Here is a 23,543-nt window from a genome sequence, read left to right as displayed (position 1 = left end):
CAGGGAGCCAGCTAGACTCTGCTTGCCCTTCGCTACCCAGCCAGCACACAGCTTCCTGGGTGGCAGCCTTGGCAGGTGTGTGTGTGTGGCGGGGGAGTGCTGATTTTCTTGCGGTCACCAGGGAACTCCAAGGCTGCTCTGGGGCCAGCCCTATCCCTATCTCCCCTCAATGGGGTTCTCATGCTCACAGCCCTAGGAAGAAGCTGTGACTCACTTCCTGGCCCCTGTGTATTGTCCCTACCCCCTGGCTGGTGTTCCCCTGGTGTGTGTGAGTGTGGGGGAAGCTGCCATTGGGGACAGCACCAGCTCCACATGGGGACACCCCTTCCTTCTGCCCCTGAACTTTCTAGTTATCGCAGTGCTGCTCAGAGCACCGATACCGTTCACAGAACGGAGGGTAAACTGAGGGACAAGCAGTCACTAGATGGACGGCTGTGCCCTGAGGGTGCAGCTGACTCTGGGCACATGTCACTTGGCAACACGGGGTCTGTTTCCTCTCCTGAAAAACACAATGACAGGTAAGACGTGTGTCAGGGAAAAATGTGCTCTCTCCACCTCCTGACTGTGGGAGGGTGAGTTCATGCGTCAGGAAGGGTGTCGGCTGGGGCCTCTGGGAGGCACCTGTTGGCATCACAACCTGGGAACCTGTGTTAAGGAGGCTACTAGACAGGGGATACCAGGTGAACACAGCAGGTTTGAGGGGTGGTGGGAGGCACGGGGCTCCAGGTTAACCCAGCATGGTGTGGGAGGGGAGACAGGATACCCCGGGCTGCGCTGCGACCTTGTTCTACCCCCGGCCTGGGAGTTCTTGACCACATTCGCCTCTTCTCTTTTCTCTGCTCCAGTCAAGTAGCACAGCCGTTTTCCAGGACAGGGACCCAAGCAGCGAGGCCCCCACCTCCACCCCACCCCTCTTTATTGGATTGGAACAAGGCAAAGGAACTAGGTTTCGGGTTTTGCAAAACCCGGAGTCTTCTTCCAAAGGTTCCGAGGCCTGCTATTTGTGGGACTCAGGGCTCATTATTTCAACCATGCGCACCTCAGTTTCCTTATCTGTAAAATGGGGTTAATAAAGTCAAGTAGAACGTTTAGGTGGAACGTAAAAGAGATTGCCCCGGCACTCGGTCGGGGAAGGTGGAAAAAGAAGTTAAAAACAGATGCAAACAAGGTGTGCTACTCCAGCTTCTCCATCCCCCGGAGCAGCGAGTGAAACCGCGGTGCCTGCGCCGCTGCCCCCTGGGCCCTCGGCCCGCTCAGACCCAAATCATGGCTCAGGGGCGGCCGGGGAGGTGGCCGGGGGACGGTGGAGGAGAGAGGGAGGACCCCCGAGCCTTGTTCTGGCCAGCTCAGCCCAGGACCCCAGAGTTCGGGCCCGTGTGCCCGGGGCAGGGGGTGGGGAGCTCGAGGCGCCAAGAGCCGAGCCCGGGAGCGGCGGCGCAGCGCGTGGGGATCGGAGGCCCGCTTCCTACCTGCGCCCACACCCCCGGAGCCGGAGGCGGCGGGCGCCCCGGAAGGCCGTGGGGATGCCGGGCGGCGACGGCGGCCCGGAGTGCGGAGGCGGCGCCGCGAGGGGGAGGGGCGCGGCGGCGGCGAAGGAGGAGGAGGAGGAGGAGCCGGGCCGCCGCCGCGCCGCGCTGACAGCGGCCCGAGTAAACAAGCCGCGCCGCCGCGGCCGGGCCGCTGCCCCCGCCCGCCGCCGGAGCCCGAGCCCGAGCTCAGGCCGAGTCCTGCCGCTGCTCGCCGGCCGGGGCAGGCCGCGCGCCGCCTTCCCGCCTCCGCGCCGTGACGCTGCTGCCGGGCGCGGGGACCGCGCCGAAGCAGGCCCCGCCGCCGGGCTCTCCGCGCGGCCGAGGGGCGCCGGAGCCGCCGCCACCGCCGCCGCGCTTGCCCGGAAAAGTTTCCCCGCCCGGGCTCCCTGGGGTAAGCAGCGAGGGCACGCGGCCCGGGGGAGGCGGCGCGCGGCAGAGAGTCGGGGCCCCGGGGAACGCGCCGTGCCGGGGCAGCCCGGAGCCGGGCCCTGGATGCCCGGCCCGCTCGGGGAGAGCTGGCGGCGGCGCTGGCCGCCCGGGGAAGCCTGGCGGAACGCGACGGCGCCCGCAGCCCACCTGAGCGCCCCGGGCCCCAGGCCGTGCCGGTACTTTTCCGCTCTCGGCCAGGGCGAGCCCTGTGACCTCAGAAAGCGCCTGCCAGCGCCCTTGCCGAGGGGCGCGATGGGGGCAGAGTCCGGGAGGCGCTGGGCTGGGGGGGACCTCGGTCCTGCCGGGCGGGGAGGAGCGGCGGCCCCCGGCGAGGGCGCGGGGACTCCTCCCGGCCGGGCCTCGCTCCCGCCTGCACACCTGTGTGGCCGCAGGACTCAGGTGCGGGGTTGGCGGGCCGTGGCAGGCCGACCCAGGGCCTGGCCGAGGCCCCTGCTGTTCCCTCCTCCCTGAGGGTGGCGGGCCCGATGGCCGGCCTGCTCCCCAGACAGGTCGGAAGGCAAGGCGCTTCCAGGGCAGGAGCGGCCGCGTTGCCACCAGCCCCGTGCGCCCTAGCGGTGTAGACCCGCATCGGGCTCCGAGAGCGTGTGGGGGCTTCTCTTTTTGACTTGGCAAGCCAAAGGGAAACCCTCAGATGATGTAGTCTAGCTAGGGTTGGGCAGCCGCCGGCCGGCCAGGTGTGTGTGTGCGTGTGTGTGTGTGTGTGTGTGTACACGGCATGGCAGTACCACCCCCACGCAGCCTAGGTTTACACTTTGCTGGTGGGCTTCTTCCTAAGACTTGATTTGATGAAATGGGATTTTGCTGTGGTTTAAAAAAAAAGTTTGAAAACCACTGGTCTAGCAGTTTTTTAACCACCTAGGAAACTGAGGCCCAGAGAGGGGAAGTGACTTGGCTCATCACTCAGCAAATAGTATTTGAGTATAAGGGGGCTGGGAAGTTGGGATTTCCCAGGAGCTCCCCCATAGTGTGCCTGTAACAGGAGCTGGCTTGCGGTACTTGGCACCCACGGCCTTCAATGTTGGTTCTGGGCCTGGGAGCAGTTACACTGTTTGTGTCGGGGGGAGCCCAGCCAAGGGATTGCCTATGCAGTCCCGGCCCCCAGCCCCCTGCAGTCCCCAGACAGGCTGGAAACGGAGGGAGAGCCTCCTTGTTTGAGACAACTGGGAATCTGAGGGTGAGTCAGTGTCTGTGATGGGGGTGGGGAGAAGCCCATTCATTCATTGTTCTCAGCCCCTACCCTTTTGGACCAAGAGGTTGAGTTGGGGAGAGACCCTGACTGCCCCCTCACCAGGTTCTGGTCACATTGGAAGCCACATTCCTCCCCTCCCCTTCCGTGGCGGGACAGGGTGGGAGGGACGCTTGGGCCCTCTTGAGTAGGGGACTGCTTGCTTGCTATTCCTGAAGCCTGCCGCCTTCCTTCCGGGTGCTACAAGGTAATTAAATAGTTGGTTAATCACCTCTAAAGCCCGGCAGCCTGTGACTTCTCCCTCAATGTTTTGGAACCTTGAGCCAGCCTTGCACCCTGGGGATAGGGGGCTCCCTGGTGGGGGGACCCTCTGGTTGGAAGGGGCAACTCCCTGGTCAGCAGGCTCTCTGCATCTGAGGACCCAAGAGGGAGCTGCTGTGGCAGGAAAGCAGGAACAGGCCCCATTTCTCTGGGGCTCTATCTCCCCCCCACCCGCACCCCACATCCTCTGGCCACTGAAGGGCCTAGGGGGTCTCTTGGCTCCCAGGCTGAGGCAGCTGGCTGCCTTGGGCAGCCCAAGATTGTTCCTTTGGCCCCCTTGCCTGCCAGGAAGTCATGTTGGACTCTGCCTGTGTGTGTCGCCTGCCATCAGCTGTCAGGTTATTTTGGTGTAAACTGAAAATACTCTGGGAACTGTGTGTGGCATCCCCCAGTTGGCTGGGTGGGAGTGCGGCAGCCAGGGAGGCCCCTGGAGGTGCGAGGGCTTCCCTGTGAGGCCTCTCCTGGGACCAGGACCGTGGGAATGACAGGGAGTGATACTCCTGGTGCCTTCCTCCCCCCACCTCCTCCAACTTTCCCCTAACCCAGGGGCTTGGTTTCGGATCAGTGGAGAGCCTTTCTGGAGACAATTATGTGGCCCTGGACAGAGAGGTCCTGCTGTCTGTTTGCTGAAGGAGGAAAAACAGCAGGCCAACTATTGATTGAGTCTCCCGCTCAGCAGCAAGTATTTGCCCTGAGGGCTACACAAGCCTGGTGGGGTGCAAAGCACACCATGGTGGGGAGACCAGCTGGCAGACCCTAGGCACTGGCTCCACCCCCACCCCGCCCTGGCATTCGTGAAAAGGGGTTGGGCCCCTGACTTTGCCATGGGATGCTAAGAGTGGCACCCCCAAAACCATAGCCAGGGTCACCCCCTATGGTCTTTGATGGTAAACCTGAAGTGCTCTGTTGAACAGGGGGTCCCTCAGTGGTGCTTCTGTGTGATTCCTTTGGGAGATGTACCTGGGGACTGTGGAGGATATGCAGTGACACCAAGGACAAACAGCCCTTACTCTCCCTCTCCCCATTCTGCCATGGGCGTTGTTCATGTTTCAGGCTTTGTTTTGGGTTCTGATAGATATATACTGTGTGACTAGTTTCTGAAAGCTGGCTGAGACAGTGTGTGCACCCTCGGTGCTTGGGCGCTTTGAGGCTGACAGTGTTCACCTGTCGTTTCTGAGTTTGAGTGACTGGAGCCTTGATATGCGGCGTCCCACTTTCTGTGTTGCGCTTGTGTTCTTGTGTGTGGAGAGAGGCTGCTGCTGCTTGTGGTGGTGGAGCGATGTGGGGAGTCCATCTGGCCGTACTTCCAGCCCCTGAGGCAGGGTGGGAGGGGACCAGATTGCCTCTGGGGAAGGACTCTGGTTTGGCCTTACTCCCCTGTCCCCCACAGAGCCCCTTTCAGGCAGAGGGGTAAGAGGGGAGGGGCTGACTCTCCACACCTTCCCTCTTGCCCCTCCTAGAGCTTCCGGCCTCCCTCCTCCTACCCTAGCCCTGCCCATTTCAGCCTCATGCCCCCACCAACCAGCCCGGGACCACAAGCAGGGAACAGGCGAGTGCGAGCCAAGGCCTTGTGACCAGGCCGAGGAGACAGGAGCTCCGAGGTCCCGGCCACCTGCCCCCCACATGGAGCTGAGGCCCTGGTTGCTCTGGGTGGTCGCGGCAGCAGGAGCCCTGGTCCTGCTGGCAGCCGATACCTGTGGCCAGAAGGTCTTCACCAATACGTGGGCTGTGCGCATCCGTGGGGGCCCAGCGGTGGCCGGCAGCGTGGCACGGAAGCATGGATTCGTCAACCTGGGCCAGGTGGGCATTCTGCCACGGGCATGGGGCAGGAATTGAGTGTTGGGCCAAGCAGGGTGTAAGGGTGGATCCCACGAGATCCCCTGTGTGTTCTTGCTGGGTCCTGGCGGGGAGCAGCCCACACCCATCCCCATGAGTCTCCACTTGCAGCCCTGGGGTGGGGGTGGGGCACTGACAGATGGAAAGCCCAGCTCAGCCTCCCTGCTCTCCTGCAGATCTTCGGCGACTATTACCACTTCTGGCATCGCGCAGTGACAAAGCGGTCCCTGTCGCCTCACCGCCCGCGGCACAGCCGGCTGCAGAGGGAGCCTCAAGTGAGTGTGGCCACGGCGCTTCCTGCCACCCACCTCCCCCTCCTCCCACTCTCAGGAGCCCCTCTGGCTTCCTCCCAGTGCCCCCACCCACTCCTGCCCTCTGTGTCCTCCCAGGTGCAGTGGCTAGAGCAGCAGGTGGCCAAGCGACGGAGCAAACGTGATGTGTACCAGGAACCCACAGATCCCAAGTTCCCCCAGCAATGGTACCTGGTATGTTGCATCTCCTTCCATCCTGGGAGCTCCCAGGGGAGGCGGAGGCCGACACTGAGGCCTGGTCCAAGTCATTTTTTGGGGGGAACTAAGCTGTGACACACACACACATACCCTATAGACAGCTACTGTGGTTATTGCAGGCTCTGGAGGGTGGAGAGGTTTGGGGGTGCTACAGGGACACCAATGGTACCCCAGCCCTCACACATGTAACGTGGGTGCGTGTCTGCAGTCTGGTGTCACCCAGCGGGACCTGAACGTGAAGGAAGCCTGGGCCCAAGGCTACACAGGGCACGGCATTGTGGTTTCCATTCTGGATGATGGCATTGAGAAGAACCACCCGGACTTGGCAGGCAATTATGTGAGGAGGCCAGGGAGGGGCAGAGGTGGGAGGTAGGTGGGGAATACTGATGCCGGGCTGCTGGCCTGGCCTGCTGCTGGGGTCGGCCTGCTCCTGACCATGGCACCGTGCTGTCCAGGACCCTGGGGCCAGTTTCGATGTCAACGACCAGGACCCCGACCCGCAGCCTCGGTACACACAGATGAATGATAATAGGTAAGAAAGTGGGGGGGCCTGGCCTCGGCCTTCCCTCCCCCACTTAGGACCCGGGACTGAGCCTGGCTGAAATGTGCTCCACTCAAGGGGCTGCAGGCTTTTTCCACTGGCCTGGTGCCGGTGGGTTCCTGGGTGGAGAGGAGGGGCCGTGTGCGTATGTGTGGGGGATGGTGGTTGTGGTACAGTATACAGATCCCTGCTGCCACTGCACCTCTGACTGCACCTGCTGTGCCTTGTCCGCCCTGCTGACACTGTGCTGTGCCCTGTCCGTCCCACTGACACTGTACTCTTGACGCTGGCAGGCACGGAACACGGTGTGCAGGTGAAGTGGCTGCGGTGGCCAACAATGGTGTTTGCGGTGTGGGTGTGGCCTACAACGCCCGCATTGGAGGTGGGTGTGGCCTCAGCTCCATGTTGGAGGAGGGAGGGCCCTTCTGGGAGCATCCTTCTCTGCTGCTTCCCACCTGGCTCAGCCTGGCCTACATCTCCCTATGACTCCGGGGGACTGAGCTGGACCCAGGGCTGGTAGTGCTGTGGGTAGATGGGTGCTGCCTAGCAGGAGTCTCAGCAGGGCTTTACAGTCTGATGAGTGGCAGGGGGGCCTAGCCCCTGTGTTCTGGGGCTTGTCAGAAAGGCAGGAGCAGGCAGGTAGAGAGCCCAGGTTTTCCCCAGGCCCGCCCCATCCTGCCCACACCCATCCGCCCATGCTCTGAACAACTAGACCCATACCACCTCCCTCTTCCTGCCCCTTCCGTGGCCAGGGGTGCGCATGCTGGATGGCGAGGTGACAGATGCAGTGGAGGCACGTTCGCTAGGCCTGAACCCCAACCACATCCACATCTACAGCGCCAGCTGGGGCCCCGAGGACGATGGCAAGACCGTGGACGGACCAGCTCGCCTGGCAGAGGAGGCCTTCTTCCGGGGGGTTAGCCAGGTGAGTGGGGGCCAGCGCCAGCCTCTGGAGAAGTCGCCCTCGGATTGTCCTGTTTTGTTTGCCTTATGCTTGTATTTGATTTTTTTTTTCTTATAAGAGTTACTTATTTATTGGAAAACAGCGAAGGAGCTTTCGTCCACTGAAAGCCATGAAAACTGGGTCTGAGGCAGGATCCATCTGGGTCTTCCATGTTCTTGCAGGGGCTCAGACCTTTGGGGCATCCTCTGCTGCCTTCCCGGGTGAGGGCATGGGTCAGAAGCCAGGCTGATGCTAGGAGGCAGGTAGTAGCAAGAAGCTGCCTCAGAAACATAAGCAAGGGGCCTGGCGCAATAGCCTAGTGGCTAAATCCTCGCCTTCAATGTGCTAGGATCCCATATGGGTGCTGCTTCTGCCCCCGGCTGCCCCACTTCCCATCCAGCTCCCTATTTGTGGCCCGGGAAAGCAGTTGAGGACAACCCAATACTTTGGGACCCTGCACCTGCATGGGAGACCTGGAAGATGCTCCTGGCTTCCGATCAGCTCAGCTCTGGCTGTTGCGGCCACTTAGCAATTGAATCAGTGGATAGAAGGTATTCCTTCTTTCATTCGCTTGTATATCTGACTTTCCATTAAAAATTGATAAATTAAGAAAAAAAAGAGTAGCTGTACTTAAACCCCATTGCATTGTTGGATACAAAACACCTCCCCAGAGGTGGAGGTTTAGCCTGCTGCACATCTTTTTTTTTTTTTAAGATTTTTTTTTTTTTAATTGGAAAGTCATATCAGATTTACAGAGATGAGAGACAGAAAGATCTTTCACCATCTGTTGGTTCACCCCCCGGGTAGCCACAATGGCCGGAGCTGAGCTGATCAGGAGCAAGGAGTTTCTTCTAGGACTCCCACGTGAGTGTAGGGTCCCAAGGCTTTGAGCTGTCCTTGACTACTCTCCCAGGCCCCAACCAGGGAACTGGATGGGAAGTGGAGCAGCTGGGACATAAACTGGCATCTATATGGGATCCTATGCTTGCAAGATGAGGATTTAGCTATTGAGCCATTGTACTGGGTCTTCAGTGTCTGTTTTGATTCTCATATTTGATTTTAATTTTACTCAAAGCATGTTTATTAAATACTAAGGGGCATAAAAAAATAAAGCAGCAGATTAAACTGCAGCCTGCAGCACCAGCATCCCATATGGGCTTTTTTTTTTTTTTTTTAAGATTTATTTACTTTTATTACAAAGTCAGATATACAAAGAGGAGGAGAGACAGAGAGGAAGATCTTCCATCCAATGATTCACTCCCCAAGTGAGTGCAACGGTCGGTGCCGTTCCAATCCGAAGCTGGGAACCAGGAACCTCTTCCGGGTCTGCCACGCGGGTGCAGGGTCCCAGTGATGTGGGCCATCCTCGACTGCTTTCCCAGGCCACAAGCAGGGAGCTGGATGGGAAGTGGAGCTGCCGGGATTAGAACCGGTGCCCATATGGGATCCTGGCATGTTCAAGGCGAGTCCCGGGCCCCCATATGGGCTTTGGTTAGAGTCCAGCTGCTCCACTACCCATCCAGCTCCCTGCTCGTAGCCTGAGAAAGCAGTGGAGGACGGCCCAAAGCCTTGGGACCCTGCACCCACATGGGAGATCCCGAAGAAGCTGCTGGCTTCTGGCTTCCAATCGGCTCAGCCCCAACAATTGCAACCATTTCAGGAGTGAAACAGTATAAAATATTTTTCTCATGCTCTTCTGCTTGTCTATCTCTCTGTTTCTGGAACTCTGCCTTTCAAATAAATAAATAGATGTATTTTTAAAACAAAAAAACCCCACCTTCCTTCCCCAGGCAGTTGTTGTGTTCCATTTTCAATGTCTGTATCCCATATCGGAGTGCCTGGTTCTAGTCCTGGCTCCTCCACTTCCAGGTCAGCTTGCTGTTAATACCTCCTGGGAGGTTCCAGATGATGGGTCAAGTGCTTGGGTACCTGCCACCCATGTGGGAGACCCTGATGGAGTTCTGGGTTTCTGCCTTTTTGGCCTGGCTCAGCCCTGAGTGTTGCAGGCATCTGGGGAGTGAAGCAGTGTGTGGAATATTCTCTCCCTCTCCCCCTTTGTTCCCCTTCTGCTCTCTCTGCCACTTTTTTTTTTAATGGTGTAGGGCCTGTTGTGACAGCCTAGAGGCTAAAATCTTCCCCCTTCAAATGCCAAGATCCCATATGGGCGCTGGTTTATGTCCCGGCTGCTTCACTTCCCGTCCATCTCCCTAGGAAAACAGTAGAGGATGGCCCAAAGCCTTGAGACCCTGTGTTCACATGGGAGACTCTGAAGAAGCTCCTGGCTTCAGGTCAGCTCAGCTCTGGCTCAGCTCAGGCCGTTGTAGCCACTTGGGGAGTGAAGCAGCGGGCTGAAGATCTTTCTGTAAATCTGACTTAAAAAAAAATCTGACTTTCCAATGAAAATAAACTTTTTTTTTCTCAAGTCTGACCCCCACCCCCAGACACTCTGAGCATGTTGGTGGTGACCTTGGTCTGGGCTATGTGTGGAGGCACACATGATTTTCACATATATGTTGATCTCCCCCAGGGAGTTCATAGGGTGTCTGGCAGGTGGACAGGAGGTCCCCAGGGACCAAGGCTCCAGCCTTCCCAGTTCCCTGCAGCATCCCCTTGTCGGCCCTCACGCAAGTCCTGATCCTGCGTGACCCTGTCCACTCTGTCCACAGGGCCGAGGGGGGCTGGGCTCCATCTTTGTCTGGGCCTCTGGAAACGGGGGCCGGGAGCACGACAGCTGCAACTGTGACGGCTACACCAACAGCATCTACACACTGTCCATCAGCAGCGCCACACAGTTTGGCAACGTGCCCTGGTACAGCGAGGCCTGCTCGTCCACACTGGCCACCACCTACAGCAGCGGCAACCAGAACGAGAAGCAGATCGTGAGTCCTGCCCCGGGTGGGCTGGGGGGTCCTTCTTCATCGCCCCCATGTGGCTGGGGAGGGGGACCTTTTCAGATTCGGGGTAGGGGTTTATGGAGCTACCTGTGAAGCCCTGGAGAAGCCCACATTCTCCTGGGAACACACTTTGCTCATCCAGCCTTGTTTCACAGGAAACATTCCCACAAGGGACCAGGCCCCACCCCATGCACATGTGTGTGAGCAAGGCAACAGCTGGCTCCCTAGGCCATCCGTGCCCCGCCCCCCCCGCCCCGTGTCTGCAGGCAGGAGGGTGGCCAGCGGCGCATTCGCGCCCAACCCCTGCACCCATCTCAGGCCTCAGCGCTATCGTGTCCCTCCCCCTCTCCCCACAGGTGACCACTGACTTGCGGCAGAAATGCACAGAGTCTCACACGGGCACCTCAGCTTCCGCCCCCTTGGCAGCTGGCATCATCGCACTTACCCTTGAGGCCAAGTGAGTGGGGAGGGGCTGATGGGCAGCCCTAGCCCTTCTAGCCATCTGGGCAGGGTAGCCCTGGCCCCAGGTGCTGTCCAAAAAGATTAAGGCCTGGCTGCCTTCTCCTCCTCCTTTGCAGCAAGAACCTTACCTGGCGGGACATGCAGCACCTGGTAGTCCAGACCTCCAAGCCAGCTCACCTCAATGCTAACGACTGGGCCACCAACGGTGTGGGCCGCAAAGGTGGGGACAGCAGGGCGGCCCTCCGGGGCTGGGGCTTGGGAGGCAGGGATGCCCCAGGCCTCCCAGCTGACCCTCCTTCCCCCCTGCACAGTGAGCCACTCATATGGCTACGGGCTCCTGGATGCAGGCGCCATGGTGGCCTTGGCTCAGAACTGGACAACGGTGGCCCCCCAGCGGAAGTGTGTCATTGACATCCTCATGGAGCCCCGGTGAGTGCTGGCCCCAGGCTGGGAGGGAGCCATGGGGGTCACTGGACCCAGCTGACCGAACATGCTGTTGCTCTCTGTGTAGGGACATCGGGAAGCGGCTGGAGGTGCACAAGACAGTGACTGCCTGCCTGGGCCAGCCCAACCACATTACCCGGCTGGAGCACGCCCAGGCACGGCTCACCCTGTCCTACAACCGCCGTGGTGACCTTGCTATACATTTGGTCAGCCCCATGGGCACCCGCTCCACCCTGCTGGCTGCCAGGTGCTTGCCCCGTCCCCACCAGGGCCATCGTGCCTGCCTGGGTGTCCTGCAGCACCTGTCCCCCTATGGGAGAGGAGGCATTGGAGAAGGCCCCACTCTGTCTTGGGGTACTATCCCATGTTGCAGGATCCCTGGCTTCCACCCAGTTAATGCCTCCCTTTGTGCATTGCCCTTGCAGAGTTGAGGGTTGGTATTTGCCCGGGGCTGGAAGGGGTGTAGACCCAGGCCCGGGCCCAGCTGGCTCTGTACTACCCCTGTGCAGGCCGCATGACTACTCGGCAGATGGCTTCAATGACTGGGCCTTCATGACCACCCATTCCTGGGATGAGGACCCCTCTGGCGAGTGGATCCTGGAGATTGAAAATACCAGCGAAGCCAACAACTACGGTATGGGGTGGCTGGAGGGCAGGGGAGGGGCAGGGGCTGCTGGGGGTGTGGTACCACCACCTCACTCTGATCCCTCCTGTGCTGGGCCACAGGGACACTGACCAAGTTCACCCTCGTGTTATATGGCACGGCTCCCGAAGGGCTGCCTACACCTCCCGAGAGCAGTGGCTGCAAGACACTCACGTCCAGCCAGGCCTGTGTAGGTCAGTAGCTGTTGCTGTTCTTGGAGTGGGGGTGGTTACTGGGGGAAACCTAGGGACCTAGGGCTCCAGGGGCTGCCGAGGCCTGCCCTGTTGATCCCTGTCCTCCCCTATACCGGCAGTGTGCGAGGAAGGCTTCTCCCTGCACGAGAAGAGCTGCGTCCAGCACTGCCCACCAGGCTTTACTCCCCAAGTCCTTGACACACACTACAGTACCGAGAATGATGTGGAGACCATCCAGGCCAGCGTCTGTGCCCCCTGCCATGCCTCATGTGCCACCTGCCAGGGGCTGGCCCCCACCGACTGCCTCAGCTGCCCCAGCCACGCCTCCCTGGACCCCATGGAGCGGACGTGCTCCCGACAAGGCCAGAGCAGCCGCGAGTCCCCGTCGCAGCAGCAACAGCAGCAGCCACCAGGGCCACAACCTGAGGCTGTGGGGGAACCACGGCTACAGGCTGGGCTGCCGTCCTCACACCTGCCTGAGGTGGTAGCCGGCCTCAGCTGCGCCTTCATTGTGCTGGTCTTCATTACTGTCTTCCTGGTCTTGCAGCTGCGCTCGGGCTTCAGTTTCCGGGGGGTGAAGGTGTACACCATGGACAGAGGCCTCATTTCCTACAAGGGGCTGCCCCCTGAGGCCTGGCAGGAAGAGTGCCCGTCCGATTCGGAGGAGGATGAGGGCCGGGGCGAGAGGACCGCCTTCATCAAAGACCAGAGCGCCCTTTGACGCGCCCGCTGCCTGCCCCTCAAGCCGATCTCGTCTGGCACTTTTTACTTCACCAAAGTATTTTTTTAATCTTGGGACTGAGTTTGGGCCTCCGCTGGGGGGCCAGAGGGGGCAGACTACTTCTCACCTTCCCCTGGGGCCCAGCTGGCCTGTGAGGGCCTTGGGGAAGGGGGTGTCGGAGCAGGACCAGCTGAGGGTACAGAGGAGGGCCTCTGTCCACCCCAGTACCCTGCTCATGTGGAGAAAGGAGCGAAACCTCTGGGGCCTGGCTAGCGTGCTGCTGGGTGGACGGGAAGGCCCTTCCTTGTTTGAGTCCTGCCCTGTGCTAGGGCTCCGCCTCTCCCCTGCCCTCTAAAGCAATAATGGTCCCCATGCCAGCAGCAGGGCAGCTGGCCCCAGAGGGACTCGCAGAAGGCCACCTCTCCAAGGGCTTTTACGTTCCTGACCCAGTGACCCCAGCCCCGGTGAGCCTGGGTGGAAATAGCTGTCATAGGAAGGGACCAAGGGGAGGGTGGCGCTGCCTCCACACTTGGTGCCCACAGCACAGCCGGCTGCCAGGCTGAGCTGGGCTGTGGTGGCCCTGCCACCCTCCCCTCCCGCCAGGGCCCATGTCCCTGTATCTGAGCCCGGGGCTGCCTGGGCTGTTGGCACTCACAGTCCCGGAGCCCCTGGGTGGTGGTGGAGAGGGACGGTGGCCCCCGCTGGCCCCTCCTGCCTGCCATCCGATGCTGCTTTCCCCTGTGGGGACCTCAGGAGCTGTTTGAGGATATATTTTCACTTTGTGATGATTTCACTTTAGATGCTGATTTTTTTTTTTTTTTTTGTATTTTTACTGGGGGTAGCAGCTGGACCACCCACCTCCTCATACCCACCATCCACCCTGCCCTTTGCCAGCTGCCTTGGGCCAAGGTGTGGGGGCTGCAGCAGGTGGCTGAGGACCGTGGAGCAGCTGGGCCCCAAGTCCTGAGGTGGGCTCCAGGAAGGGGGGTCACGGTGGAGGAGGCAGGCCGACATCTGCGTTGGCAGCAGGGGCTCACTGCGCCAAGGGCCTGTGTGTGGGGCACTGGCTCCCCATGTGTGCTGGGGGTGGACAGGCAGTGACCCCGAGTACCCCCAACACCGTGCCCTGGTGGAGAAAAGCACTGACCTGTCACCCCCAGCCCCCTCTTCTGATGTGCCTTTTGCACCCCTCCCAGTAGGACAATCAGCCCCCTCCCACGTGGGAGCCCCCTTTTGTGCTCTCTCTCCCCAGTTCCCAGCCACCTGCCCAGGGGTGCCCCCTCCCCCAAACCCTCTTTCCACCCTGTGGCCAGCCCGGCTGGTTTTGTAAGATACTGGGTTGGTACGCAGGGACTTTTTTTTTTTTTCTTGTAATTTAAACAGGCCCAGCATTGTTGGCTCTATTTAATGGACATGAGATAATGTTAGAAGTTTTAAAGTGATTAAACGTGCAGACTATGCAAACAGGCCTCTTCAGTGTGCTGTCTAGTTCTTTATCCTGCCTGGGGATCCAAGTTGGGATTGGGGGAAGGGAGCTCAAGTCTGTTTCTGAGGCAGCAGGTGCGGTGCATCAGCTACCAGCCGTGCTTCTTGCCAGGGAAATAAACGCTGGAAGCCCCAGCAGCTCCAGCCGGTGTGCAGAGCAGCCTGCCCTGCTGAAGTGATGCAGCCCCTAGCTGAGGCCTTCCTTAGAGTCTGAGCCCAGCTCAGCCCAGATGGCATTCCCCGGGAGCAGCCGAGTTCCGCTTTGGGGACTGCGTACCTTGCTCCTCCGCAGAAGGCGGTAGAGGGAAGGGGCTGGAGACCTGCACCTCAGAGAGGGAGGCCTTAACTTGGAAATGGAGCCTGGAGCCTGGGCTCTCCTTAGGGAACCCAGTCTGCCTCTTCCAGACCTTAGCTGCCCCTGCCCTTCCCTGCGTTCCTGGGCGCTCTCCCGGCTCAGCCATTCTTTCCCGGCCCCCTCCTCCCTTCCGTTTCCGTGGCCATGGGGCTGCTGTAGAGAAAGGGGGGGTTGCTCTCGCCCGCCCCTTCCCCTCCCAGGCCCGCCCAGGGGCCTTGGCCAACCGAAACCGTGCAAGGAGGAAGCGCGGAATCAGGAACTGGTCAGGGGGGTCCAGCCGGCCTGAGGCCTGAATTGGTGGCAGTGTCAGGCGGGGAGCAGCTAGATGCCCCTACGGTAACCGGGTGGGCATGGGGGCGATGGGCAGGGGTCAGGGTCAGGCGGCTGCCCAACTGGCTGGGTGGGGGCTGCGGAAGGGCGGGGACCAACACGGGCAGGGCTCGGCCAGCCAGCCAGGGCAAACGGCTGGAAGCGGGTGGCCGTGAGGGAAGGGAGGCTTGGGGCTGGTTCTGTTCCTAGACCTCACTCAGGTGCTAGGCTGGGCCTGGAGGGCAACGAAGTGTCCCTGATTCATTTCTACTTGCCGCTGCTCCCAACCCAGCAGTCCCCAGCCTCTTGTCCTTCCTCTGTGTCCAGTGGGCAGCCTCCCTTGTGTGACTACCTTGTCTCTGTCTCCAGGAGGGCGACTATGGGCTTCTCCTCAGAGCTGTGCAGCCCCCAGGGCCACGGGGCCATCCAACAGATGCAGGAAAATGAGCTTCGCCTGCTGGAAGGCATGAGGAAGTGGATGGCCCAGCGGGTTAAGAGCGACCGGGAATACGCAGGCCTGCTGCACCACATGTCCCTACAAGACGGCGGCAGTGGAGGCCAAAGTCGGGGGCTCGGCCCGGACAGTTTCATCAGTCAGGTGGGCCTTTGTGGGTGGGTGGGCATGGGGGAAGATGTTGCTCCCTCCCTCCTCACCTGGAGACACCCCCACCCCCACCACCAGCCTCAAGGCTCGGGAGCAGCCATTGTCTCCTTGTCTCTGTTTCCCCTCTGCATGTCCCTGCTGCAGTCCTGGGTGGAGATCACCAGCCAGACTGAGGGGCTTAGTCGGCTACTACGACAGCATGCAGAGGATCTGAACTCCGGGCCCCTAAGCAAGCTGAGCCTGCTGATCCGGGAGCGCCAGCAGCTGCGCAAGACCTACAGCGAGCAGTGGCAGCAGCTGCATCAGGAGCTCACTAAGGTGGGCAGGCCTGCAGGCTGCGGGCTGCATGCTGGTGCTGCTGTGCACCCGAGCTGCTGGGTTCCCAGAGAGGGGCGGGCAAGTGGAAGTCCCTGACCACAGGCCCTCAGAGAGCAACAGGACTGAAGCATGGCCTCCTGCGGGTCAGGTGCCCCTTCTGCCAAGTGGCCTGCCTGTTAGCCCCTTAGCTGCCCCACAGGCTGTGTGTGGCTTTGGTTTTGGCTATTGATCTGGGTGTCTGATGCGATTTCTATCACATCCCTACCACCAGCACAAAGCTGGATCTGACCCTGCCACGGTCCTACAGCGGCCCCCAGTGGCCAGCCCCAGGCTCCACATCTCTATTCTCCACAGATCTAATTCAGAGGCCTTTTTATAGATAGGAAATTTTACTGCAGCCACCTCGGCCTGTGTGTTTTTGCATTAGCCTTGACTACTCTAGAGCTACAGGGACCACACTGAGCCGGGGCAGCCAGGATCCAGTGGCCTAGGAAAATGACCTGTGGGGGTTGGGAGTTGGATTAGTTACAGGAAGCTGAGGTTTGGCGCGTGGCCGGCATATCCCTGTGTGAGAACAGTATGAGTGGTGGGTTGAGAACTCTGCCTGTGATGGTAATAAAACCTACTAGATCCAGTGCACAGTGACAACAGATGGCTCCTGATTAGACTCAGGATTTCATGGTGACTACCCCAGAACCTTCTGCAAGGGAAGCCTGAGTGACGGACACCACTGTCGGACCAGGGAGAGTCCCAGCCTACCGCCTTACCTCCCTCCCACCCCTGCATCTTTCTCTTCACTCTACCTGGGAGGTCCAGTGTGGGCATGCTGCAGGGCCTGGCTCTGGCCTGGAGTCTTCTTTGTTTGGCCAGGAGGTTGGCCTCTCCACACTGGCCCCCGCATCTCTTCCCCAGACCCATACCCAGGACATCGAGAAGCTGAAGAGCCAGTACCGAGCCCTGGCACGGGACAGCGCCCAGGCCAGGCGCAAGTACCAGGAAGCCAGCAAAGGTCTGCAGTAAGGGAAGGGGCTGCCCTGGACTTGTTCTGGCCTTGTCTACCGGCACCAGGGACAGGCCTCTGTGCCATCACCCACCGGCTCCCTTTCTTGTCCCTCCTGGCAGACAGAGACCGAGACAAGGCTAAAGACAAGTACGTCCGCAGCCTCTGGAAGCTGTTCGCTCATCATAACCGTTATGTGCTGGGCGTACGGGCTGCCCAGCTGCATCACCAGCACCACCACCAGCTTCTGCTGCCTGGCCTGCTGCAGTCTCTGCAGGACCTGCACGAGGAGATGGCGCACATCCTGTAAGCCGCAGATGCCCACCTGCCCCATCCCCCATGAATAGCTTTTGACCCCCATCTCCAGACCCAGCGGCAGAGCCCAGACAGCTCAGTCCCGTGGCAGTGCAGGACCTAGGACAGTGAACTTGATACACATTGCACTGTCTCAGAACCCCCTCACCTTCAAGTGGCACCTCTCAGGCTTTGGGATCCAGCAGAGAAAAGAAAGTCAGGTAGTGAAACAGAAGGTTTTTGGGGTAGTAGTAGCAGGGGGAAGAGCAAGCCCATGCAAAGGGGACGCAGTGCCCAGGGCAGGAAGCATGGGTGCAGGTGAGATAAAGTGGGCCTGGCAAGGTCTGCTGGAGGTGACCTGAAAGGATGGCAGTGAACAAGGGCCAGAGGAAGAACATTCCAGAAAGAGGAATGGCAGGTGCATAGGCATGAGGAGGGAGAGTCTCCGGAAATAACATGGAGACAGTGGAACTTCTGCAGGGTAAGGGGAGGGCAGGGTTGGTGAGCTGCCAGGTGACAGGGCCCCCAAGGCCCATGGGGAAGATCCTGGCTTTGGGCACACAGGAGTGTCATGCAGTGTGACCTATCCTGGTATGGCCGCTCTGGCTGCTGAGAATAGTCTGCGGAGGGCAAGAACTGAGGCTCTGGCCAGAATCTAGACTTTGCCAGTCAGCTGTTGGGTGGGAGTGAAGTGTCATGGTGGACTGGGGGTAGTATGTAACAGGGACATGGCCTGGGGCACACCTGGCAAACAGGGAAGTTGAAGGCTACTGTGGGAGGGAGTGTATCTGAGATGGCTTCAGCAGGGCCTTTGCTGGGGGTCAGCAGCTCTGGCCACACCCTTGTTTCCCTGACACTCTGCCCCTGCAGTGCTCCTTCAATATCAGAACCACACCCCAATATCATAGGATCCTTCCAGGGTTTCCAGCACCCACAGCTTCTAGAGAGCTTAGCTCACTGGGTGAAGAAGGTTGTGGGAATAGTTGCAGCACTAACCAGGGAACCCAGCATCCAGGCAGGGCTGCCTGGTCCTTGCCTAGCCCTGATTGATGATCCCGTCTTGGGGGTTGGGGACAGGAAAGAGATCCTACAGGAATACCTGGAGATCAGCAGCCTGGTACAGGACGAGGTGGTGGCCATTCACCGTGAGATGGCTGCGGCTGCCGCCCGCATCCAGCCAGAGATGGAGTACCAAGGCTTCCTGCGACAGTATGGGTGAGTCCCCTCCCCATGACGTGCCTGTGTGCCACTGGGACACCAGGGCTACAGAGCTGCTGGCTGAGCAGGCACTGTCCCCACACAGCTCCGCCCCTGACATTCCCCCCTGTGTCACCTTTGACGAGTCCCTCCTGGAGGAGGGCGAACCGCTGGCGCCCGGGGAGCTGCAGCTGAACGAGCTAACCGTCGAGAGTGTGCAGCACACGTGGGTGATGGCTGGGCCTGGGCCAAGCACACCTCCCCGGGGTGGTGGAGGAAATGGGGGTGGGGGAGACTGGTGACTGATGTGGCCATGACTGAGCAGGCAGGGCTACCACTGGAAGGGACCCTTCTCTGGGCTTCAGGTTGACCTCAGTGACGGATGAGCTGACCGTTGCCAACCAAACGGTGCTGAGCCGGCAGGAGCTGGTCACTCAGCTGCAGCAAGAGCTGCTGGAGCAGGAAGAGAACACCCATCCCCGGAGCCGGTGAGCTGGCCCTTCCTGTCTCTCTCCTGCCTGCCCCCTCCTGGCCCTGCCAACCCTCCCATTCACCCCTTGTCCCTCCCCACCCTCCTGGCCCTCCGGACCCACCTCCACCTGCAGGGTTCAGCTGTTGGGCAAGAGGCAGGCACTTCAGGAAGCACAGCAGTGGCTACAGGGGGCTGTGTGCACCCAGGCCAAGCTGCAGGCCCAGCAGGAACTGCTGCAGGCCAAGCTGGAGCAGCTAGGTCCTGGTGAGCCCCCACCTGTGCTGCACCTGCAAGATGACCGACACTCTACGTCATCCTCGGTGAGCCACCGCCACAGCCACTACAACCCCTGGCCGTGGCCACCCGGGGCTATGCTCCTCATTTTCGCCCTCCCCCTCCCCAAGCCTGGCCATCCGCTGACGTCTGTCCCTGGCCTCAGGAGCAGGAGCGAGAGGGGGGGAGGACACCCACGCTGGAAATCCTTAAGAGTCACATCTCTGGAATCTTCCGCCCCAAGTTCTCAGTAAGTAGCACCTTCTTGGCCTGGAGGGGAGGGGGATTGCTTGGCCAGGACTCTCTAAGCCCTGTCTCATGTGGCCTGTCGGTTTGGTCAGTGAGATACCCTAGAGAACAAGCTCTGTCCAGGCTGTGGACATTGGGGGGGACCATCTCTCTCACCTGGGATGTGAGGCTGCACCCTCACACCCCGTTCCTCTTCATGATGCTTGGTTCTGGCAGGGACAGGTGGCCTTGGCCAACCTTTGGCATTCCTGTCCCTGCAGTGGGCAGCCCTTGGCCTACAGGAAAAGGCAGCAGTTTGGTTTGGGATCAGCCAGTCTGGGACCAGACTGTGACCTGCTCCGGGGGGCTCATGGCTGGCCTGATTGCCCTCAGGTGGTTGTGAGAGGGGGAACAAGAGACCCCTGACTGCCCCCTTGGCCTTCTGGGCCAGCTGCCTGAGCACAGCCCCCCACCTCATTGTCCCCCTGCCCCTGCAGCTGCCGCCACCACTGCAGCTGGTTCCCGAGGTGCAGAAGCCGCTACATGAGCAGCTATGGTATCATGGGGCCATCCCACGGGCAGAGGTGGCTGAGCTGTTGACGCACTCTGGGGACTTCCTGGTGCGGGAGAGCCAGGGCAAGCAGGAGGCCGTGCTGTCAGTGCTATGGGATGGCCTGCCCCGCCACTTCATCATCCAGTCCCAGGATGTGAGTGTGGCTGTGCTGGGGGCCCAGGGGCCTGGAGAGAGCAGGTGTGGGTAGCTGCTACCTGTGCTGTGGCCTCCCCTGAGACCTACTGAGCCCATGTGCCTTACCCCACAGAACCTGTACCGGCTGGAAGGGGATGGTTTTCCCAGCATCCCCTTGCTCATTGATCACCTGCTGCACTCCCAGGAGCCCCTCACCAAGAAGACTGGTGTGGTCCTACATAGGGCTGTGCCCAAGGTGAGCCTGCACCTTGGGCTGCCTGTGTTAGGGCTGGTGTATGTGTGTGCATGTGCGCAGCTCAGAGCCACCCAGATCAGAACAGGAAGGGTCTTCCAGGTCCAGGTCCATCTTCCAGGTCCACCTGTCCTTCTGAAAGGTGGTGGCCAGGCACACCAAGGACACTGCTAGCTGTTAATCACCCCCACCCCCCAAAGTCATCTGATGTAGGATGTCAGGAAAGAAGGCCGTAGCACACGCTGGCAGGTGGTAGACCCAGCATCTTGTCTTCCTCCTCCCCAGGACAAGTGGGTGCTGAACCATGAGGACCTGGTGCTAGGGGAACAGATTGGGCGGGTGAGTACGCCTCCGTCAGGCCGCCTGGCACCTGCCTTTCTCTCTGGCCCTGCTGCTTTCCAGCACCCGAGCTCTTCTCAATCCTGCTCAGCCTCTCTGCTTCCATAGCCTTAATTCCCTGCCCAGCCACTGCTGTGCGCTACCCTCCAGGAGTCAAGGGATACCACCCGCCCACCACCTACCCCTGGCCTCAGCATCCCCTGTACCCCCCTGCTATGCTCAGATGACTGGGCAAGTGCCTGTTTGGGGAAAATAAGTCACTTTCCTCAGGACACAGTGCTTTTCAGACCCAAAGCCAAGTGACTTTGGGGTTTGTATGTCACTTCTCTGAGTAAGCGTGATGTTTTGGAGGTAATGTTCCTTGCCTGGGCCCCGCCCAGAGGTGCTCCATGCCAGGGCACACACAGCTGGAGCCATTCCCCCAGGGGCAGAGGTAAGAACTGCTGCCCCTTTGAGACCTCAGTGGCAGCCCAGGACCATTTCAGGGCAACTTTGGGGAAGTATTCAGTGGTCGGCTACGAGCAGACAACACTCCGGTGGCTGTGAAGTCATGTCGAGAGACCCTTCCACCCGAAATCAAGGCGAAGTTTCTGCAGGAAGCGAGGTGGGCAACACTCTCCCCCAAGTGCCACCCCTACGGACCTTTCCTCTGCCATGTCCAGCCAAGTGTGCGGCCTGTGTGACATTACTGCATGCTGGAGCCCCACCCATCCTTGCCCCCGCAAAACCGAGGTCACATGTCCATCCCGCTGGGTGCCCTGGACTTGGGGGAGGCAGGTGGGATGGGGGCGAATGTGAACCGTGGCATTGATGATACCCCCTGTCCCTCTAGGATCTTGAAGCAGTATAGCCACCCCAACATTGTGCGCCTCATCGGCGTTTGTACCCAGAAGCAGCCTATCTACATTGTCATGGAGCTTGTGCAAGGTATGAGGGCAGACCTTGGGGAAGCTGGGGAACATGGCAGGCACTCAGCTCAGCCAAGTGGCTCAGCAGGCACCCTTCTCCACAGGGGGCGATTTTCTGACATTCCTGCGGACAGAGGGGACCCGCCTGCGCGTGAAGACCCTGCTGCAGATGGTGGGTGACGCGGCGGCCGGCATGGAGTACCTGGAAAGCAAGTGCTGCATCCACCGGTGAGTGGGTGGGTGGGCAGGCAGGCAGACGGCGGGAACTTCAGCTGTTGAGGGAGGGTTATCCTGGAGCAGCCTCGGCCAGCTGACCAAACGACCCCTGTCCTGCTTCACTCAGGGACCTGGCTGCCCGCAACTGCCTGGTGACAGAGAAGAATGTCCTGAAGATCAGCGACTTTGGGATGTCCCGGGAGGAAGCGGATGGCATCTATGCAGCCTCAGGAGGCCTCCGGCAAGTCCCCGTCAAGTGGACAGCACCCGAGGCCCTAAACTATGGTACCAGCCCTCCTCCCTGCCCCTCTTCCTCTCTGGCTTTCTGCTCCCCTCCTCCTCCTTCCCCCACCCTCATCCTCCTCTTCCTCTTCACCTGTTTCTTCTCACCCTTCCCCATTTCCTTCTCCTCCTCCCCCTCTTCCTCCTCTTTCTGCTCCTCCTCCTGCCAGGCTGCAGAGCAGGGGTGCCCCTGCCCCCACCCCCAGGACCTGCATGGCCCCTCACTCAGCCTGCCCCCCTGCAGGCCGCTACTCCTCTGAGAGCGATGTGTGGAGTTTTGGCATCCTGCTGTGGGAGACCTTCAGCCTGGGCGCCTCACCGTACCCCAACCTTAGCAACCAACAGACACGGGAGTTTGTGGAAAAGGGTGAGGTGGGCCCACTGGCTGGCAGCGACCCAGCTGGGGGCAAGCCCTTCTGCTTGAGACAGTGTGAGAGTTACCCTGTTAGCCATCCCTGCTGTGCAAGGCCCTGCTTGGTTTTACTTACTCTGTGTGACCTGGGAGCTGGGAGTTCTCGTGTGTGTGCCCCCCACCCCAGATGGAAATTGCAGGGCTCACATGGTGTAGCTGGGAGTCAGGACCCAGGCCTCTGGGTAGAGCAGAGCAGCTACTCTTTCAGCTCATAGGGGCTGTTGGCTGCCCTCAGGCCCCTTGCTCATGTGGATGCCTGGTGCCCATCTTCACAGGGGGCCGCCTGCCCTGCCCAGAGCTATGCCCAGATGCCGTGTTCAGGCTCATGGAACAGTGCTGGGCCTACGAACCCGGGCAGCGGCCCAGCTTCAGCACTATCTACCAGGAGCTGCAGAGCATCCGTAAGCGGCATCGATGAAGCGGCATTGATGGACCTCCGCTTCCACAGCCAGCCGAGAACCAACCTCCCAAATAGCCCAGGGTGCCACCATCAACATGGGTTTATGTTTTCAGACTCCAGCCCAGCTGTGCAGCATAGCTGTGCAGCCACCCTATGGCCCTGCACCTGCCACACCTTCCTGTTCTGGCAGAAAGAATAAAGTCATGTGTGCCTGGCCAGTGTTCTCAACAGGTGCTGCATTCCAGGAGGCAGGGCTTAGGGGACAGGTGGGAGCCCATGTGGAGGGCCAGGGGAGGGCAAACAGAGTGGACTGAACTGGTTGCAAGTTGGATGGGAGACACAGGGAAGAGCCAGAGATATGGGGTGGGGGGATGAGCATTAGGCTTTGTCCAGATGGCCACATCGGCCCTTGGATGAGCCACAGGGAAGCTGGCGAGCCTGGAGGTGTCGCTGCTGTGGAGGGGACTCTGGTTGTCAAATGTGGGTGGAAAAGTGGAAACCCAGATGGAGGCAAAGCCTGGTGCCTGGGGTGTGAAGTCATTGGCTTGAGATGTTGGTGAGTAGCTGGCACGCGGCTGTGTGCATGAAACACATCTCCCTCCAAAGAGAGTGACGGGAAGCAGTGGAAGAAAACAGTTCCTAAGGAGTTCAAGGATGCTGGGACTTGGTGGAAGCAGACTGGGGCATCCCCTCAGTGCCTCTCCTGTAGCCTGCTGAAATCTACAAGGCCATCTGTGACATCTCCAGCAGCAATAGGGTAGGTCTAAAGAGGCCAAGAAGTAGGCTCACATAGGAGAGAATGCAGCAGCAAGAACTGTGGGCTGGCCCCAGGCTATC

General features: G+C 60.1%; 2 protein-coding genes across 3 annotated transcripts; both read left to right on the top strand.

Moving 5' to 3' along the window:
- Window positions 1–1,637: 1,637 nt before the first annotated feature.
- Window positions 1,638–14,142, top strand: FURIN (furin, paired basic amino acid cleaving enzyme). The gene is made up of 16 exons (XM_058665571.1): window positions 1,638–1,920; window positions 4,947–5,286; window positions 5,499–5,597; window positions 5,712–5,807; window positions 6,040–6,168; window positions 6,287–6,363; window positions 6,666–6,754; window positions 7,125–7,297; window positions 9,982–10,194; window positions 10,566–10,666; window positions 10,788–10,891; window positions 10,983–11,100; window positions 11,183–11,362; window positions 11,625–11,749; window positions 11,842–11,952; window positions 12,072–14,142. Exons 2-16 carry the CDS (start codon window positions 5,110–5,112, stop codon window positions 12,671–12,673), a joined length of 2,394 nt encoding a protein of 797 aa, XP_058521554.1. The 5' UTR covers window positions 1,638–1,920; window positions 4,947–5,109; the 3' UTR covers window positions 12,674–14,142.
- Window positions 14,143–14,729: 587 nt separating this feature from the next.
- On the top strand, window positions 14,730–22,826 carry FES (FES proto-oncogene, tyrosine kinase). 2 transcript variants are annotated; one of them, XM_058665570.1, is made up of 19 exons: window positions 14,730–14,849; window positions 15,192–15,420; window positions 15,571–15,744; window positions 16,657–16,753; window positions 16,867–17,050; window positions 18,116–18,253; window positions 18,342–18,461; window positions 18,601–18,723; window positions 18,841–19,027; window positions 19,147–19,230; window positions 19,706–19,915; window positions 20,030–20,152; window positions 20,435–20,488; window positions 20,974–21,092; window positions 21,321–21,415; window positions 21,501–21,624; window positions 21,740–21,897; window positions 22,139–22,261; window positions 22,582–22,826. In XM_058665570.1, exons 1-19 carry the CDS (start codon window positions 14,839–14,841, stop codon window positions 22,722–22,724), a joined length of 2,496 nt encoding a protein of 831 aa, XP_058521553.1. In that variant the 5' UTR covers window positions 14,730–14,838; the 3' UTR covers window positions 22,725–22,826. The 2 variants fall into 2 exon arrangements, with proteins under 2 accessions (XP_058521553.1, XP_004577969.1); XM_004577912.4 differs by having other exon boundaries at window positions 14,744–14,857.
- Window positions 22,827–23,543: the final 717 nt, after the last annotated feature.

The sequence above is a fragment of the Ochotona princeps genome, chromosome 6, assembly GCF_030435755.1.
Source record: "Ochotona princeps isolate mOchPri1 chromosome 6, mOchPri1.hap1, whole genome shotgun sequence".
NCBI classification, from domain to species: domain Eukaryota; kingdom Metazoa; phylum Chordata; class Mammalia; order Lagomorpha; family Ochotonidae; genus Ochotona; species Ochotona princeps.
The sequence above is the reverse complement of the archived record's forward strand: the minus strand, read 5'-3'. Positions and strand labels throughout refer to the sequence as shown.

What these genes read in the sequence shown, in the direction of transcription:
- FURIN (XM_058665571.1), top strand. Translation starts at nt 5,110, where the DNA reads ATGGAGCTGAGGCCCTGGTTGCTCTGGGTGGTCGCGGCAGCAGGAGCC. An exon ending in GATTCGTCAACCTGGGCCAG is followed by an intron (nt 5,287 to 5,498) that starts GTGGGCATTCTG and finishes GCTCTCCTGCAG; the next exon opens with ATCTTCGGCGACTATTACCA. An exon ending in ACCAGAACGAGAAGCAGATC is followed by an intron (nt 10,195 to 10,565) that starts GTGAGTCCTGCC and finishes CTCTCCCCACAG; the next exon opens with GTGACCACTGACTTGCGGCA.
- FES (XM_058665570.1), top strand. An exon ending in GTACCAGGAAGCCAGCAAAG is followed by an intron (nt 16,754 to 16,866) that starts GTCTGCAGTAAG and finishes CCCTCCTGGCAG; the next exon opens with ACAGAGACCGAGACAAGGCT. An exon ending in TGTCATGGAGCTTGTGCAAG is followed by an intron (nt 21,416 to 21,500) that starts GTATGAGGGCAG and finishes CCTTCTCCACAG; the next exon opens with GGGGCGATTTTCTGACATTC.